The following is an 18,934-nucleotide window of genomic DNA, read 5'->3' as shown; positions in this document are numbered from 1 at the left end:
AGTCCTTAATTTGAACAGCTTTGCAGATTTTACAGTAGAAAAATAACTTATAGCTCAGCATTGGTCATAACATTTACTTATAAAATATGTTCTTTGTTATAGATTTAACTACTAAACAGCATTTAAAGTAGTGAAATGACATTAAGTGCTTAAATACCAATTTATGGTACACATAATGACACAGCTACACAAGGAGCCATTCAGCTGCATGGATAATGTGTGTTTAGTCTTCTGTTGAATATACAGGGCTTGCATACTTGTTTACAGTGTTCAAAGTTCAACAGTTTCTTGTAACTGAGTATTTTTCAATAGTCTTATGCCCACTTTTACTTTCATTTTCAGGGAAGTTTATTTTTATCCAGGCCTTTGCAAAGTAACAGTCTTTTGTTTCGTTTACTCTGGAAGTTGTGCAACATGTTTTTCAGTAATTTCTTTAGATTTCAGTCCACATTTGACCCGTTTTGCCTTATCTGCACGACGGTGGGCTTTGCAGAAAATTAAAAAGCACATCACTTGATGTGAAAACACCTCCAAACTGTGTTTTGTAAATGGCAGATTTATGAGTTTGTTGTGTCACCAAGTACTTGGACAGATGCAGTGCTGGGAAGTATGAGTTTAAGGTTTTTCTGCTGAACATGAGAAAACTCACCAAGTAAGACACTGATATAATCATGACACATTTTGAATCATGAAACTAAATTCTGAATCTGTTCCCAGTCTCTGACCTTGTTTTGTGCAGTGGCGAGAGACCAAAACAAAGCAGGGCTGGAATCCAATAATAAGGTTGCTTTGATACAGTTTTATTAAAACAAACATCAAACACAACAGCAAACAACTACATGTAAGTTATATATTAAAGATGGCATGTTTTATATACAAAGTGGAAACAAATGACAACCAGGAGAACCCTTAAGATGAGGAAATAAACAGGAGAACAATAAATGCTGTAATTATGACAGGTGTACACCTCTGATGACAACAGTGGTAAATTGAAGCAGGGCTTCGGAAATGCTCCAGATGGTGATTTAAACAAAGGAGATGAAACAGAATTTGATAGGAACACCTGAAGGCTCAGATATCTCCTCTGTGGTTTCTCCTGCCACAAACATTAATTTCAACTACTTGTTTTTAAACAATTTAGAGAGAGTACCATGTTTCAGCAGCAGCAGGGACAAAGATGCAGGTGGTCTCACAGCCTGGTCAGCAGTGACCATTTGTTTATTTTTCTACACAAACATAACCATCTGTTGCTCAACTCATGGCATGCACGCTGCAGAGCTCAGCTCCTTTTTGTTTCCACTTTCCTGGAAAACAACTTAATGCAGACAAAAACTGCTACACCTATGTCATCCAGCTTCCGGCTACCTCCCTGGTAAGCCAGCCTTTGTTGTGACTCACTAAAGCAATACCAGAACAAAATAGGTCAGGGTACAAACAAGAACACTGTAGGGATGAAAAGCTTAAAATCACTCTCTGCCTCCGTCTCTTCTTCTCCTCCTCTCTAGATTCTCTTTCCAAAATATCCCAAGAAGTTTCCCCTGTGGGACTGCCTAATTTTAGGGCTTTTTAATGCAATGTGGTTTTTTAAATTGGGTCACTTTCTGTACATGTGTGCCACCTCCAGGTCATCAAGCACGGTAGTGATAGGAGGACACGAGTGGGACTTGATGCTGTTATGTTTGCTGAGAGCTTCGTCGAAGTCCAGCTGCTGGCTGTTGATACTGATCTCCATGCAGCCGTAGTAAAAGGCCGTCACAGGGGTGGTAGGCAAAGGGATGTCTTCTGAAGGAGAGAAACACAGTAACTGTTTGATGGGTTGTTATGACACCAAGTATCGTTGTTCATGTTACTTTCAATATGAATGGGTCCTTGTTTTGGTGCTTTTAATCTAGTGCAGTCATCTAGTTAAAGGTTTTCTGATTCCTTTCATTCTCAGCTCTGCTTAGTGCTAATCATGAAACATGAAAAACAATAAACACCTCCTGCTAAGCTTCAGCATGCCGTCACCATTGTCACTGTGACTATGGCAACATGTGGATATTAGCATTAGCAGCTCAAAGCACCACTGTTCACACAAGGCTCACAGATCCAGCAGGAAAGGCAACACATTCAAGAGGATAACCTGCATGAAAATCTCAAAACCCTTTATTCATTTTGATCACACATCAAATGCTTATGCTTAAATTCCTTCATAATTACTAACCAGGTATTCCACCAATGTATGTGCTGACAGGGTTTTGCATGGTGCTGTTGAGGAGTTCCAGCTCCTTCTGCAGGGCACTGGACTCCATGTAAGTCACACTGGAGGAGTCAGCTGAGATCAGGATTTCTGTGGGAGTCACGTTCAGCTGCACCATCAGCCGATCAGGGTAACACAGCATCACAGTGTCCAACGTGGCCACCGAGGCATCGTGCAGGAACACCTGCAAGTTCTGGAGAGCACATTGGTTTAAGGATGATAGACAGGTGCTTATTTTCAGCCAAAATGTGACCAAACTTACAGCAGCATCTTTTCCCTTTGGTAGAACAGCCACTGACAGGGGGACTGTGTTGTTGTAGACAACAGCAAAGAGGACACCTGTGCTGGTGGATGGACGAATGTTCATCTTTATATCCATTTTCCAGCTTCCAGAATCACCTGGTTACACACATGCATGCCAAGAAACATTTATTCCTTTTGTCAGGTTATAAATTTAGGATTCTCTACAAACTTTTAACAAAATAACTTCCCACAGGTCTGTTATATCATTCTCAAAATTACATGGTTGTAAACTCATAGAGGGTTCTGTTATAATGTGGAACACAGACACGACCAGCCTATACATGTCAGCAATGCAGCAACTTTGGCCTTTGACCATCAGTCATTCAGTCATGGATCTAAATATCCAACGGCTGTTAGTTATAATGTCCCCAGTGATTTGTTTCCAGCATCATCTCACAGATCAAAAGTCAGAGAGGTTCCCACTCACTCTAAAGGACACACCCTGGACTTGGTCTGCTGTTCTGGTCTTACTCCCTCGAATCTTTCTGCTACTGAAATCCCCATAACTGACCACTTCCTCCTTTCATTTAACCTCACTCTGTGCTGCTCTTCTACCAAGCCAACCCGTCTCATCTCGTTCCGCAACATCAAGAACATTGATATGGACATTCTCACTACCAGTTTGGACAATGTTCAGACTCCGGACTTCTATTCTACTCCTGATGATTTGTTGTTATATTATAATAATTGTCTACGCACTGTCCTTGATTCTCTGGCTCCTGTAAAAACCCACTCTGTTTCCTTCGCTCGCTCGCTCTGCTCCCTGGTTTACCTCTGACCTCCGAGCTCTGAAGGCCAAAGCTCGGCAGCTAGAGCGTAAATATAAGAAATCTGGTTTAACTGTTGATTCAGAAATCTATAAATACCACGTACTTCAGTATAAAGACTCCATTACCATGCCAAACAAAGCTTCTACTCTGGTATTATCAGTTCTTATGAGGGTAATGCAAGGACTCTGTTTTCAGTTTTCAACAAGCTAATTCAACCCCCCAACGCTTTACCACCGCACTTCTATTCCTCTGAAACATGCAACTCCTTGATGCTGTTCTGGACTACGAAAATCAATAACATCCACCAGCAACTCAGATCAAATGTTGTGTCTACGCCCTCTCCAGAACCTCTTCTCCTTTTTGAGCCGTTTTCCACTTTTCATCTTCCTGATTTATCTGATATTTCCGAGTTAATATGTAAATCAAAGCCTGCCACATGTCATCTTGACCCCATGCCCACGGGGCTTGTGAAATCCTGCCTCTCTTCTTTACTCCCACTCATTTCTGCCATCATTCACTCTTCTCTCACCACCGGTATCGTTCCCTCCTTATTGAAGACTGCTCTAGTCACTCCTATACTGAAAAAACCTTCTTTAGATCCTAACAACTTTAACAACCTCCGTCCGATTTCCAATCTACCCTTCATTTCTAAGATACTCGAAAAAGTGGTTGCAGCTCAACTTCATTTACACCTGGTTAATAATAACATCTACGAGAGATTTCAATCTGGTTTTTGCTCATGTCACAGTACCGAAACTGCTCTACTTAAAGTCACTAACGATCTTCTAATCGGAGCTGACTCTGGTCTTCTCACCATTCTCGTCCTTTTAGATCTGAGCTCAGCCTTTGACACCATTTCTCACTCTGTCCTTCTAAGCAGACTTTCCTCTCTCGGCATCTCTGACACACCCCTCGTCTGGTTTCAATCATATCTCCTCGACCGCTCCCAGTTTATTCAACTAAGATCATTCCGCTCTCGTCTATTCCCCGTCACCTCTAGTGTACCCCAAGGCTCAGTTTTAGGCCCTCTTCTCTTTATAATATACATCCTCCCTCTAGGTACCATCTTCCGCAAATTTGATCTTCAGTTTCACTGTTTTGCTGATGACACCCAGTTATATCTCTCTTGCAAACCTGATTCCTCCCTCCCACCTTCTTCCCTTACAGAATGTCTATCCGAGTTAAAATCCTGGTTTACCTCTAATTTTCTAAAGCTCAATGAGGATAAAACTGAGATCCTCCTTATTGGCACCAAATCCAACCTTTTGAAGGCAAACCATTTCTCACTCACCATCGATAACTCCACAGTTTTCCCTTCTCCTCAGGTTAAGAGCCTTGGTGTCATCCTAGACAGTTCACTTTCCTATAAATCTCACATCAATAATCTCACCCGTTCTGCCTACTTCCATCTACGTAACATTAACAGATTCCTTCCTTCTCTTTCCACCCAGTCTACGTCCATTCTTGTACACAGTCTTGTTATTGACTATTGCAATTCTCTTCTGCATGGTCTCCCCCAAAAATCCCTCCATAAGCTTCAACTGGTTCAGAACTCTGCTGCTCGCATTATCACCAGAACCCCCTCCTACCAGCACATCACCCCTGTTCTTCAGGAACTTCACTGGCTCCCTGTGAAATTCCGGATAATTTTCAAACTTCTTCTGCTCACCTTCAAGGCCATTCATAACCTAGCTCCTTCTCACCTTTCTGACCTGTTAACCACCACTTGTTCTGCCCGTTCACTTCGTTCTTCTTCTTCTATCCAGCTTACTGTACCTTCCTTCCGCCTCACCACCATGGGAAGCAGAGCTTTCAGCTGCTCTGCTCCCAGGCTGTGGAACTCTCTGCCCCCTGAAATAAGAAATATTGGTTCTCTCCCCCAGTTTAAATCCCAACTCAAAACTCATCTGTTCAAATCTGCATATTCACTGTGAATCCACTGTTTGTTCATTTTATCTTGTGCTTGTATTTTATTGTTCTTATTCTCCCATTGTTTTACTAAGTGTTTTATTCTATTGTAAAGTGTCCTTGGGTGACTTGAAAGGCGCTCATAAATAAAATTTATTATTATTATTAGGGCTGAACGATTATGGAAAATAATCTAATTGCGATTTTTTGCCCCAATATTGCGATTGCGATGCGATATGCGATTATTTTTTAAGGTATTTGTCTTCTGTATTATTAAACAAAGACAAGCAATACATCATATAGTATGGCCAATACTATATTACATTAATTTTAAACTGTTCTTTCCTGGAAGACAGACCTCTGTTATGATGACATGAGGTGATGCATGAATTGATGACTGACATTTTTATTTAACTTCTTCAATCACAACAGTATATTTGAACATACACAATAGTTTATTTTTAGCTTACAAACATCTGAGCATAAAGTGCTGACAAGGAACCCTGGTGTAAACATTAAAATGAAAGTCAGTACAATGTGCAGATTGCAGAAATATACATAAAAAAAATCAGTGGCTTTACCACACTCAGTTTTTCGACATCTGTGAACTACTAGACAGTCATTCAATTAAAAAATAATATTAAATAAATAAAACTAATAAATAAAAAATACACACATCTTACTGATCTCTGCAGTCAGTAACATTACACATAAAGTGCAAACATAATAGCAATTGTATAAACACACACACAAACACGCCTTTAAAGTTTAAAGGCGTGAAATTGGACGGTCTAGCCTTCTGAATCAGAAGGCTAGTTCTGATTAGCGTCACCGCTGTCTCGGTGGAGTTTAATAAACTCGGCCGTCTGCTTCTTGCTATCTAAAATATAACCAGACACTGGTGTAAATTCTCGACTGTCTCATACTTCTGTTTAATAAGTTTTCTGTTTGACGTTTAGTCAGCTGTGTGAAAACCAAGGAGGAACCCACCCGGGGGATTAATAAAGTTTTATTTCATCTAATCTAATAACTTTAATCTCAGCCAAACCGATTTACTCACGAACAAACAAAACACTGAAAAAAGCCCAACAATAACATTTTTAGGTTGTCTAAGTGACTTATATATTACGTTTAACCCGAGCAGCGAAACTCCGCGGTGATCTGAAAATGATGTGCCGGGAGTTGTGCCGCTCTCGGCCGCATCAGTAACCCTCGAGCTCCCGGCTAGCTGTCGAGCTGGTGGGTAGCAGACGCCTCTGAAAACGTCGAAGCACTTTTGCAAATATGGGATATCTTGATAAACCGAGCAGATATTTGATGTTTACACAGCTACTTTCTCGCCTGAAAATATGTTAAAAGTTTATTTTGTGACCCAGAAAGATTAGTATGAGTAATTTTAAAACTTAGTAGCGGCCGCCATTGCTGGAAACTGGAGTTTGGCTGGGCCGCGCTATGAATTCTGGGATATGGTAGTAATTTGGACAGCCTTCGGCGCGTCGCTGTGACGTAATCGGTCTACAAATGCGGCCTCAGGAGGATGCAGCCCATGAATTGTATAATATAATCGCAGTATAATCGCAGCCTTTGCGGTTAGAAAATTGCACTTGATCATGTCGCGATATTATCGCAAATGCGATATATCGTTCAGCCCTAATTATTATTATTATTATTATTATTATTATTATTTAATGAACATGACTGTGAATTCAGTGTACTGCAGTGACCTCTGCAGTCACCTGATCTAACCAGGAAACCTCTGGGATATGGCAGAACAGAAGATTGGCAGCATTAACGTGCAGCTGAACAATCTGCAAAAATGATGTGTGATGAAATCAACATGGAGCAGTGTCTCAAATTAGTGGAACAGCTTGTGGGATCTATAACACCATCAAATGAAGCTGTTTTGAGAAGAAGGCCTTATCCAGTGTTAGTATGGCTTTCTAATGACGTGCTGGGTAAAAGTCTAAGATCTGGCCAATGTATATGGCCGTCACATGATTTTCACAAGCAGATCATTCAGTTCCGGAGCCCCTTGTTCCTTCTATATGTAGCAATGGGAGTTTCTGTATCAAATAAGCTTTTTTATAGTTCTGTATTGTCATGATCCAGCTCAAGATTAATCACGAAAAATGGTAGAGACACAACTTGAAGAAAAAATTAAGAAGGATCTACTTTCAGTCGCTCCTTTCTTCACAAGAAGTAACTCCACATGTTTGATTTGGCAGATATTCACACCAGATGTTGGGAAGGACCAACCTTAAAGGGATTTGTCTCTCCTCTCAGGATTTACCGAATTGTTAGCGAAATTAAGCAAAGACCATAATTAACTTAACGAGGCATGCTAATCAGTGTGTCAGCAGGTGTGTCGTGTTGTGTAGGGTAAACCTAAAGTAACCAGGCAGAAGTCAACCAAACAACATCAAGATAATAATAACAATAATTGTTATGATTCAGGGCCATGCATCAGGATTCATGAACTGTGTCTCATGTTATGTCCAGGTTACCTGTAGGCTGGGGACGTAACATGATAATGCAATGAACAGGTGACCTATCCAGGGTGGCCACACACTGGCATATGCTGGTAACGCAGCAAAAAAGGTTTGCTAGTCAAGCTCTTGGATATGGGAGGTCTGGGAGGTGCAGTACACCAGAGCAAGCAACGACATCGAAAAAATAGTTCCTTGTAATGCTACGTTATTTCGAGAACAGAAAGAGTAACCTCAGGTGCACTTTACCTCTCCAACATTGGTGCTCTCTGAGACACACAACAGACACACAGCATACTTTATGTTACTGTTGTGGGTATCACTGGGATGTACAGTATGTCTCTTTAGAATTCCTGCTGCTGATAGATGCAAATGAAAAAACTTCTAAAGGTATCTGGAAAAAGTCTGTTAGTCCAAAAGCCTGTTTTTTATTTTTTGTCTATTTCTTTAGGAACAGTTGGATGGATAAGGGTGGCTTTGGTGCTCGGGGTTTCCATGTGCACCTGGGGACAGTTTACTTTATCAAGCTGGTGTATCTAAGGAGTAGCATGGCAACTGTTTCCTGCCTGATCATTGTTTCAGCCTCTTTGGTAAAAAGCCCATTACGACAATGTTCTGATTAATATTTTGACATTATTAGTGATCTTCATCACTGCAGAGTCTCGTCTCTCAAGACTGCATAACTGTTTATGCACCAGGAGAACAGTGCCAGCCAGCATTCCTCTCTCCGGACCAACACGTCAATGTTCAACCTGTCTGCAGGATTACTTACCCGGATTATTGCTTACCAGCTGCCTACCCCTTTCCTCCTCGTCTCATCCGCCTCTCCTAAATTCCCAGCTGCCTACCTGCTGTACATCGCCCGCTTCTTCAGTAAAAAGTGTGATGAGTAAGCTCTCATTAACAGTACACAATGTTTACCCTTCACCAGCCTCTAACTGATGTTTTCCCTTTTCCATCAGATTCCTCAAACTGATCACATCCCTTTGAATCCGCTTTTAGCAGAAGATAACAGTATGCAGTTGTCAAGGGAGCCCCCCAGTGGACTGTTATCTTTAGACTTCTCCAGAGGGTTGATTTTAACAGACCACTCCAATCACATGAAAAAGATCTTATCGTAAGATGATAGTAAGGGCTAAAACATAAAACCTATGAAACTTCATAAAACCTATGAAGCGCCTTGAGGCCACTTTTGTTGTGATTTGGCGCTATATAAATAAAATTGAATTGAATTAAAAACTTTATAGTGAATTGAGGTCATCCTTGCCTTTGATGAGAAAAGTGGACCCAAAACATGCCAGCAAAATGTCTCTCACGGCTCATAAAAGATCACAGGTCTTCCTTTAATGCATCATATGATAAGTTTAGATCTATATCAGCTGTATCAGCAGGTCTTTGCACAAACCTAACAGGACTAGCTGTGTGGTATTTTACACTCACTATGTTCCTGTGTTAATTCAGAGTTCTCAACCCACTGCATTAATTCCCCTCTTAAAGACTTTAAACCAGGGAACTGCACAAAAACTAAATTTAAGAGCTGCTGCTGTAATGCCTTTAAGCTGTTGGTGTAGACCAAATGCAGACGCCAAATGTTCCCTGAGGGATTAATAAAGTGTAACATAACTTACTCACTGTAGTCTATGTTGAAGTGTGCTAGTCCCTCCCCGGTGAAGAAAGATCCTCGTTCTACATGCACGAAACAGTGTTTACTTGTCTTCTGCTGGATGACCTCCTTTACCCCAGACGCCCCCTGATTCATCAAGTTCCAACCCCGGATGCAGCCATCCAGCCTGGGGTTGATCTGATAAACAAACAGTGCAGTAGCGTGAACTTCTGCTCTTTAACACAATGTCTCAGCCAACAAATTTAAATTCACACAGGTTTAGTTAACACTAAAATCCCCTCCCTGCTGTATCTTGTCTCCTGGGAAGGTTAGTTATGTGTGAATGCCTTGGAATGAACAGCTTACAGGCTTGATGACATTGTCGGTGCGGTTAGGCAGGCCAGCGATGTAAACTTTGGTCTCCAGCTTGCCATTGACTGATGTGAAGAGACTCTCGGGGCTGTTAATGCTCATCACAGCTTCCCTGCTGATCTTCACACTGATGCTGCTCTCCAGCTCATCCACAGAGATCTGTGTGTCACACGTAACACTAAATCATAATACAGCACGTCACTGTTATCATGTACTTTGCACACTACATGTTACCACAGCGTAATAAACTTCTCATCATTTTAGTTCGTCAATTTAGTCTTAAGGATTTATGTTCACTATATGATAACAAAGTGACAGACTTTCTCACCACATGCCATTGTCCATCATTGATTGCTTTTCCTCCGCTGGTAACCTTAGATGTGTGCTGGTTTTTGAACTGGACTTCAATGCGACCGCCCCTGAGTCCCACCATGAACCACGAGCCTTCAGAAGACTCAGCATACAGAACAACTCCCTCTGGGTCAAAAGTACGCAAGTCAAACTCGGCTGCAAACCTACCAGGAGGAAGACAGGTAAATTTACACAGTAACTAGAATACGGCCCTTCTCATTAACCTGCAGGTAGTGATGAATAACATGTAAGACCCTAGCTGTGCCTTATTACTTGTTACCACTGCAAAAAAAAGTAAGGGCAGCATTGTGCACAATTTCCAGAATTACCTGTCTCTTTGAATTATGGCCATGTACCATGACCCCCTCCCCACAAAAAAAACATACCACCTAAATTTCACAAATGTTCTTTTCCAAGTTGTCTTCTTGGGCAGCAGTGTATTGTTTTAACCACTTTTAGATCCCTCCACTAAAGTCCAGGTAGGACCGCAAACCTTGTGCATCTGCAGTGCACAATGGATCTCAACAAAGTAGCAACCCTGTAACTTGATTTTCAGATGGTGTGCAGGGCTCGCAAAATTTCACAATGCCTGGTAGCCCTTCGGGCAGGAACTCTTCAGTTTTTGGTAGCCCAAAATAAATTTAAGTAGCCCGAATAAAAAAAAAGAGATTATTTTTAATGTATAATATTGTAAAGGAAACAAAACATCAATCAAAAAAATTGTTAAAACAAATTACAACTACTGTATAATAATTACAATAATCAACTAAAATATTTTGTTCTAATTGAACAGAACTTTCTGTGAACTTGTAAGAACTGTGTCTGTGTCAGATTCTGAATCTGAAAGAGAGGAGATCTCTGCACAAGCAATCTACCTTGCTACCCCGGTGTTCTGCAAGCCACATTTTTAGATCCATCCATTCTTGTAGAATTTTCTCTTTCTCTTCCTCATCTAGCAAAAAGGCAAAATGTGTGACAAGATAATACACCTCTTCAGCCCCATAATTTGCCAGCTCTTCTCTGGGGTAGGGAAGAGTGGAAGGGTCAAAAACCTTGAAACAAGAGAGAGGCTTTTGTCCATGTACTTGACTGTTTTGTCAATAATCTTCTGAATCGCTGCACCAAAGCTGTCTCTGCAATTAAACGTCACTCACCAATCAGTACTACCGCTCTTTATACACAGTTTGTGCGATCGCACTGAGTTCGTAACTGAGTTACAAGATTCTAAAAGTAATTCATTACTTGAAAAGTAACTATTGCGTTACTTTTAAAAAAAATGTTTATCCCTCTGGGGTCCAGGGTATAACTGGCCATTTTTAAACACTTTTGATTTTACCTCTACATTTCACCTTTGAAAACTATTTACTTGCCTTGTTTGGTATCATCCTTTTCAGCACAACCTCACATGGCTGAATTTACAGTTATGTTTTCATTTTGACATACTGTATTAACACAACTGATCTAAAATCAGACAAAAAACATAAAATCCGAGTAGAAGGAGTTATATTTTTTACTGTAACAACCACAAACATGTTTAATCTTATTTCATAACTTTAAATGCAAATTTAATTTTTGTCAATTTTAAAATCATATGCACCATTTACCTTTTACCCCCTTTTTTAATAACCATTTCAAACTATTTAAATAACAATCAGGTGTTCTGCATTCAATAAGATGCCACACAAATTATTTGTGCCACTCCAAACATTTCTGCCCACTATAAAGGAGAACATCACAGCCTGATACCTGCAGGTCTGACAGCAGGAGGTGTACCACTCCTCCTGTTTTCTACCTGGAGACAGCAGTCGCCTCATTGTTCTGACACACAACACAAAACTATCCACAACACTACACACTAACTACACAAGACAACACATGAACTACACACCCCAAACACGCTAAACGTCACGCTAAATCTCTCACATCTCAAAACTCGCTCTCTCGCTGCTGTCTTTCTCTCTCCCTCTCTCTCTCTCTCTCTCGCCGTCACTCCTAAAACTTCCCCCCTTCCTAAACAACCAAATGTCATGTTGCCATATCATATTTGATTGGTCGACATGGTGCATTTTTCCACCAACACAAAAGGGGTGTTTTTTGTTTTGTTTGTTTTTTTGGTCATAAGCAGAGAGTGCTTGCTAGCACTGTCCTTAGACAGTAAACGTGACGAAACTATTTAGGAAAAAACACAGCGTATATATTGCTTATCATGACTCTGGTTTTACGCACAATTTAAAAACTGGTATATATCACCTTGTTGGTTTGTCATCTTAAGTGTCATCTAACCACGACTACTTTATTCTTCCTCAGTCAAACACCAGCACTCATGCGATTGTTTTGCCCCCTAGCTCCAGGTGTTGCGGCAATCACTGCTAGAAAGCGATTGCCCCGCGCGGGAGCGTGCGCAGCTGCTTAAAGCTGTAGCGTCCAGATTACTTATGTAGGCAGCTACTTCCGTGCAACTGATATAAGATGCAGTAAGCTGAACACAGCTTCAACCGTCTGTTTGTTGAAAAATAGTAACCGCATTTTCTTGTTAGTAACGCTAACGGCGTTGTAACGACAGAAATAGTAAGTAGTTAGATTACTCGTTACTAAAAAAAAGTAACGCTGTTACTTGTAACGCCGTTATTTCCATCACTGGCTATGAGACCCTGTTGATTCAGGGCTGAGACAACAGTGAAAACCTTTAGCATAAAAAAGTAACATCTTTGCACTACATGTATTGTGACTCTTGGTCCTCTACATTAATACGTGTGTGTGTTTCTGTGTGTGTGACAAACACCTACTTTGTGTTCTCCGGCAGGCGGAAGCGCAGGTAGATGACAGGAAGGCCTGCGAACTGCTCTCCCAAGTAAAGCATCTCAGGGTGTTTTTCCTCAAGCAGGTTGAGACACACGGGGATCCTCTTGCAGTTCTGCCTATCCTGTGCCAGATGCAAACCCTGGCGACCATCGCAGTAGCACAAATAGCTGCCCTGAGTGTTTATACAAACCCCCTTGCACACGTTCATCTCACACTCGTTCATGTCTGCAATGACAGGTTGGGAAGACTTTATTAGCAGTGACCCTTGATTCTGCGTCTGGGTGATAAATTTGAAAGCTTACCATCACATGTCCTGGAGGTGAAGTTATATTTATATCCCACAGGACATCTGCAGTCGTAAGTGCCTGGTATGTTGACACATTCAGCTTGCCTTCCACAGATGCTGCGGTATAGCAGGCATTCATTGACATCTGGAAGGTGTGATGGGAAAAGTGACGATGAGCAAACAGAGTGGTTGGAATCTGAACTTCAGAATAAGGAAGTAAAGTGTCATTTTTGCTACTCGGATGAAGTACAATTAATACACATAAAAGACAATCTGATTTCTTTTAATGTTTCAAATGAAAAACACACTTTAATGAATTGCCTTACTGTAGTGCAAGCAGAGATACAGACAGGTGAAAAAGAAGGATTTCGTAGGTCTCTGTGCAGTCGTTTAGTAGAAATAACTTGTAGTAATTGTTTTCTGTGTTTATCAGTTTCTCACATTGCTGTGAAGGAATTTGGACCATCTCTTCTTTACATCATTGCCTCAGTTCATTCAGGTTTGTGAGCTTTTCTCTTAAGGTCCCGCAGCAGCATTTAGTTAGGTTGAAGTCTGCACTTTGACTGGGCCATGGCAGCACCTTGAGTCTTTTTAAAAAAAAAAAACATGCTGTTGTTGATTTGCTGCTCTGCTTGGGATCATTTCCCTGTTGCATGACCCAATTTGAACCAAACAGTCCCACATTTAACTCCAGATTACTTTGGTACACAGAGGAGTTCAGAGCAGACTTAACGTCTGCCAGGTGCCCAAATCATCTCCCCTCCACAACCGTGCTTGACAGATGGTGTGAGGTGTTTGTGCTGATATGCTGTGTTTGGTTTTCTCCAAACATGATAGATAGATAGCATAAAGAATAAAAATAGTATACAGTAAATTCTGGCCAATGATCACTCCAGCCTTGTGAATATTTTTTTTGATCCTGAAACAGAGTGCTCTCTGCCAATGCAAACTGAACACTCTCTGAGAGATAGTCAGCAATCCAGGAGACAGTGTCAAGGTCCCTGGGTCTTTGACACAGGTTCTGGGCTAGTTGCTGTTTTCTGGTTTTGTATTTCGATTATTTTGTATTTCAGTTTTTACATTAGTTGATAAGTTTATTAATCACCTTTTAGTTTTCCTATTCTGTCTTTCCAGTCGTGTCTCTGTTTCCTATCTTCTGTCTTTGTGTCAAATGTATATATCTTAGTCCTGGTCTCAGCATTAGTTATTTTCTGTTTTATTTTGATAATGTACATGGGATGAGAGAATATGCTAAATTTTGCTTCTCTTTTCTCATTATCCCTGATCAGCGTCATCTGTGCCACGTTTCCTCATTATCCTCAGTGTGTATATTTTGTCTAAGTCTCAATCCAGTTAGTTAGTTAGCTGTTTTTCTCTGTCAGGTTTCCAGCATTAAATAAGACTCTGATTTTTAGGAAGGGGGGGGGTTCTGTTGAATAATGCACTCTGGATCATGCCTCCCTCATGTGACAGACAGTAGATGATGTGACACTCATCCTAAAAAGTGTCTGACTCAGGAGAGATGGTTAAATGGTATTAAAGAAACTGGAAATATCAAACAACATGATTCTCCCAATGCCAGTGGAAGTGAGCATGCTACAGCAGGTAAATAACAACATCCTCCATATGAGGCTGGTAAACAAACTGAAAAGGCTCAAACGCATATTTCACTTGAGAGCTAAGCCGGGCCAGAACCAGTTCTCCAGCATTTTCATAACATGTGACATCAAGGTACATGGTCTGATGTTGTTAAGCCCTGATGGAGCAGCTTTCATTGGTACTAGTACTACACATGGCGTCTTTCTTCCACGGCACTAGAACCTTTTGAAGAGGTGAAGAGATGCTGCAGGATGCCAGACAGCCAGACAGCACAGTGCATCAGGATCCTGGGATTGATGCCATCGGAGTCTGCAACCTCGCCTTGATGTAGCTGTTCCAGCAGTGGGGTCAGTTTCTCTGAGCGTTGCACGGTCTGAACTTGGGTTGAATTTGGTCACATTGTGCCAAACGTCTGCTTTTACAGAGTTTTCATAAAACTGCACAGAGTCCTTTGAAAACTTCCATTTTCACATAGCTGTATGCGCACAAAAGCTGCTTTCACAGACGTACTGGTTACTTTGGGAGGTTAACAATACACTTCCACATGCACACTTCCATTACATACTTATTTATTCTATATTTGCTACAACGACTATTGAGTATTAATGCAAATTAAAGACAGTCTGAAAATCTCATCATGGTTTCTCAGAAAGGGTAGACAGTGACCCCTGTGACACTATTTTACAGGAATATAAACATTTTCTAAACAAAAACGTAGACTGTGCTCAAGTATGGGAAATCTTATCACAGTGGTGATAAGATTTCTCTCTGGGGAGCTCAAAGATTCTTTTGGCATCTCCGGAAAAATGGAATCCAAAAATTATCAAAAATTTAATGCATATAAGTAAATAATTTCTAGTTATCGTAACTGGCAGATTGATTTTAATAAAATATCTTGAATCCCTAAATAATAGGTTATAATAACTGATTTCTACTGACAGGCTGTGTTATCTAACAGTCCATCAAAAAATAAATAAATAAAGAGGGCAAATTTATCAGTCTGACTCAGTACATGTTTGTGAAGACTTTGAACTCAACATGCAGTGGTCAGCCTGAAAGACTAACAGTGACTAGATTGCCCACACACACCAAAACAAGATGCAGAGAAATCAGGCAACGATAAGCACGGACAGTTTAAGCATGTTTTTACAGCTCTGAGCTACGAGCCTGCTGGTGTGTTTACAACAATCAGGATGAACCATCTTTTCAGATGTTAAAAGCTTTCCCCTTCCTCTTACATAAGGAGTCACCTCAGGTCAGCTTTGCAAAAAACAAGTGGTGTGGCCCCAGAGGGTAACAGCTGGAGGAGCTGATCTTTTTTTTAAATTTGTTTTGCAATGCATCCATATGAATAAATAAAAAAGAAAGTAATTAGAATTATATCCTGTATGCTCAGCTGCCATGTAAAACTCTGCTGGTGACGTGTCTCCAACAGAGGGACCGTAAAAAACAGAGCTGGCACACACGTGACACAAACAAGTGTATATAAGGAAAATCAGTTAAGCCTAATTATTATTAAAATGACCATCCAGTAGAGTCTTACCCATGCAGTTGATGTTGTCGGTGAGTATGTAGCCTTCTTCACACATGCAATGGAAGCTACCTGGGATATTCTGACATATTTGATTACATCCGGCATGAAGTTCAGGATCTGAACACTCATCGACGTCTGCCCAATCGATACGCCGCACAAAAATAACAGCAGCAGGTTCCATAGATTAGGAATGAATGATTGCTGGATGTATTTTGGTAAAAAATGATGAAAAATGTTTAAAATGCCAAAAGACTAAATGAGAACTCACCTTCCTCACAGCGCAGCCCCTTCCAGCCCTGCTTGCACACACATGTGAAGGCAGCCATGCCGTCCTCGCAGCGCTCTGAACCCTCCTTGTAGCATGGAAACGGCGTGCACTGATTACTGATCTCTGGTTTTGGAAACACAGCATTTGACAGCTACAGAGAAGTGTAACAGGCATATAAAAAGCTTAGTTTGAGGTTTAAGCTCACCTTTCACACAGGCACGTAGGTTAGAGGGGATGCCGGCATCTGAGTGCTGGCTATTTATGCCGACACGGTGTGAACCCAGACACGCTGCAGAAAAAAATGAGCGTTTATTTGAGACAAACAGTTCAAAATAGACAAAAATATTAAGAAATGTGATTCATTTAGCAGACTTACCAACATATTTAGGGTAAAAGTATTCCTGCAAAAAAGAAAAAAGGAAAAAAAAAGGCTGTTGATAGTTTGGTATTTACTGATAAGGACAGAAAGGAGAAAATGCAGCTGCATCTTTAGCTTTTACTATTTTACAGCAAGAGCCCAAACAGATGAGACGGAGACATTAAGAGACAAAATCAGAGCAAGAGATAAGGCTGAGATGGTTTGGACATCTGCAGAGAAGGTATGGTGGATATTTTGGCAAAAAAAAATAATGACTAGGGAGCTGCAGGACAGGATTAAAAACACAGAGAGGATTTATGGATGCAGTGAAGGAGGGTTGATGTGACAGGGGAGGATGCTAGGGATAGGGTGAGATAGAGGTACATGATCCTCTGTGGTGCCCCCTAAAAGGAGCTGAAGATGAAGAAGCAGTAAATACTTGCAGTACAGATCTTTTTTTCCCTACTATAACTGAGCTTTTTCTTTCTATTTTGTACAGTATTTTATTCTATTTTGTTGGTACTTTATTCTATTGTATATAGTATCTCGTTCTTGCTGTATAGTATGTTATTCTATTTAATCTTCTCCTATTCTATTGAGTTTTTCTTAACTTTTACTGCTCTTCCCTGTCAGCTCTCACCGTCTCCGGTTGGTTCTCAAAGATCTCCCTGGCCTCCTCCTTGTTGCACAGCTCCTCGATGCACTCCCTTTCCAGGTTGCCCTTCTTGCTCTCCTCAAACATTGAGTTGGCCCTCCTGTGCCTGCTCAGGAACTGCGAGGCTGTGCTCTGGCTCAAGACTATGGGAGACACAAACACTTATGTGTACAGCGCATGCATGTAGCACATCTTTTAACTGTGAGCTCTGTTTTGAGTCCAACAAACCTATTGCTGGTTAATATAAACACCTGTAACAACATTACAATAAAAAGAAATGACTGATGCCCGTAGGAATTAAAGCCTCCTCTGTCATGACAGCTCTCCCGAGGCTTCTGCCTAAATGGCAGAGGGCAGCTTAATTTCATTTAGATGAATTGGCCCGAAAAGAGGTAGGGAGTGTTATTGCGAAACCGCCATTTCTCAGAAATGACCCCTAGTTGCTGTAACAAGCACTTCACGTTGTTTTCCAAGCATTGTTTCATGGTGAACAACGGAGCCATGTGACCCTCACATATGCTAAAAGTGATTACAAAAATATTGAAGTCCTGAAACGGTTCCCAGCTGGTCTCATCCAGTCTGTGAACTGCTCTCTTCAAACTGGGACATTCTGACTAAACACTACAATCCAGCTCAACACGTAAAACCGCAAAACCTCAAGCGTACTTACACCGATAAGCATCGACCAGCGTCACCAGTAACACGAGACAAGCCAGGGGTTCCCCAAGAGCCCTCTTCTTTCTCCACATAGTCGAGCCGTTCCTCCTGCTAGGCCACGGTTTGGATGCGAGTAGAGACTGGCTGAGCGGCAGGTCCGTTAGGGAAAAAACTTTATTCTTCCCGAAAGTGTTTTTCGTCGGGTGAGATGGGGGGAGCACAGGCAGCTGCCAGCAGAGCGGGACACGGAGGGGTTATGTGTGTGTGTGTGTGTGTGTGTGTGTGTGTGTGTGTGTGTGTGTGTGTGTGTGTGTGGAGCGTGAGGAGAGGGGAGGCAGCTAGGGAACGCTGCACGCACGCTCACGCGCTCTGTGCCGTTATTTTTTCCCCCGAGCGTGCGCGTGCGGCTCGGCTCAGGCTGAACTCATGCAGAAAATAGGTTTACTAAAGGAGGCCCGGGACACACTGTGTAGGTAAATAACCACAAAACTCTGTGCTGAACAGGCTGCTCTAGTATCAGGAATAGTTATAATACTTTTAATTATTCTTAAAGTCCAAATTATCACCGCGCGCACACACACACACACACAAACGTCACGCCAAAAAAGACGAGAAAAAAATGGCGCAAATGTCTCGCCGTTGCTAAGCATCCAAGAAAAGATGGCACTGCTAAACTACTATAAATGTTTTTTTACTTATTATTATATTATTTCACTAGATTATGATAGATTATAATTTTGTAG

The 18,934-nt window shown here is 41.2% G+C and overlaps 1 protein-coding gene across 2 annotated transcripts; it reads right to left on the bottom strand.

Annotated features, from left to right (window-relative positions):
* Positions 1 to 779: 779 nt before the first annotated feature.
* pros1 (protein S) lies at positions 780 to 18,546 on the bottom strand. 2 transcript variants are annotated; one of them, XM_004543335.6, is made up of 14 exons: positions 18,205 to 18,543; positions 17,520 to 17,677; positions 16,898 to 16,922; positions 16,727 to 16,810; positions 16,522 to 16,644; positions 16,263 to 16,388; positions 13,137 to 13,265; positions 12,819 to 13,059; positions 10,010 to 10,196; positions 9,676 to 9,840; positions 9,339 to 9,507; positions 2,502 to 2,638; positions 2,204 to 2,432; positions 780 to 1,782 (listed from the first exon to the last, which is right to left on the bottom strand). In XM_004543335.6, exons 1-14 carry the CDS (start codon positions 18,281 to 18,283, stop codon positions 1,595 to 1,597), a joined length of 2,040 nt encoding a protein of 679 aa, XP_004543392.2. In that variant the 5' UTR covers positions 18,284 to 18,543; the 3' UTR covers positions 780 to 1,594. The 2 variants fall into 2 exon arrangements, with proteins under 2 accessions (XP_004543392.2, XP_076739871.1); XM_076883756.1 differs by having other exon boundaries at positions 2,204 to 2,638; positions 18,205 to 18,546.
* Positions 18,547 to 18,934: the final 388 nt, after the last annotated feature.

Source organism: Maylandia zebra, linkage group LG1 (genome assembly GCF_041146795.1).
Source record: "Maylandia zebra isolate NMK-2024a linkage group LG1, Mzebra_GT3a, whole genome shotgun sequence".
In the NCBI taxonomy this organism is placed as follows: Eukaryota; Metazoa; Chordata; class Actinopteri; order Cichliformes; family Cichlidae; genus Maylandia; species Maylandia zebra.
This window is presented reverse-complemented; position numbering and strand designations above follow the sequence as displayed.

Excerpts from the sequence above, each read along its gene's own strand:
- pros1 (XM_076883756.1), bottom strand. The coding sequence starts at position 18,283 with ATGTGGAGAAAGAAGAGGGCTCTTGGGGAACCCCTGGCTTGTCTCGTG. Across the intron at positions 16,645-16,726 it reads CCTACGTGCCTGTGTGAAAG|AGATCAGTAATCAGTGCACG; the intron begins GTGAGCTTAAAC and ends TTCCAAAACCAG. Across the intron at positions 10,197-12,818 it reads CGCCTGCCGGAGAACACAAA|GTTTGCAGCCGAGTTTGACT; the intron begins GTAGGTGTTTGT and ends TCCTCCTGGTAG.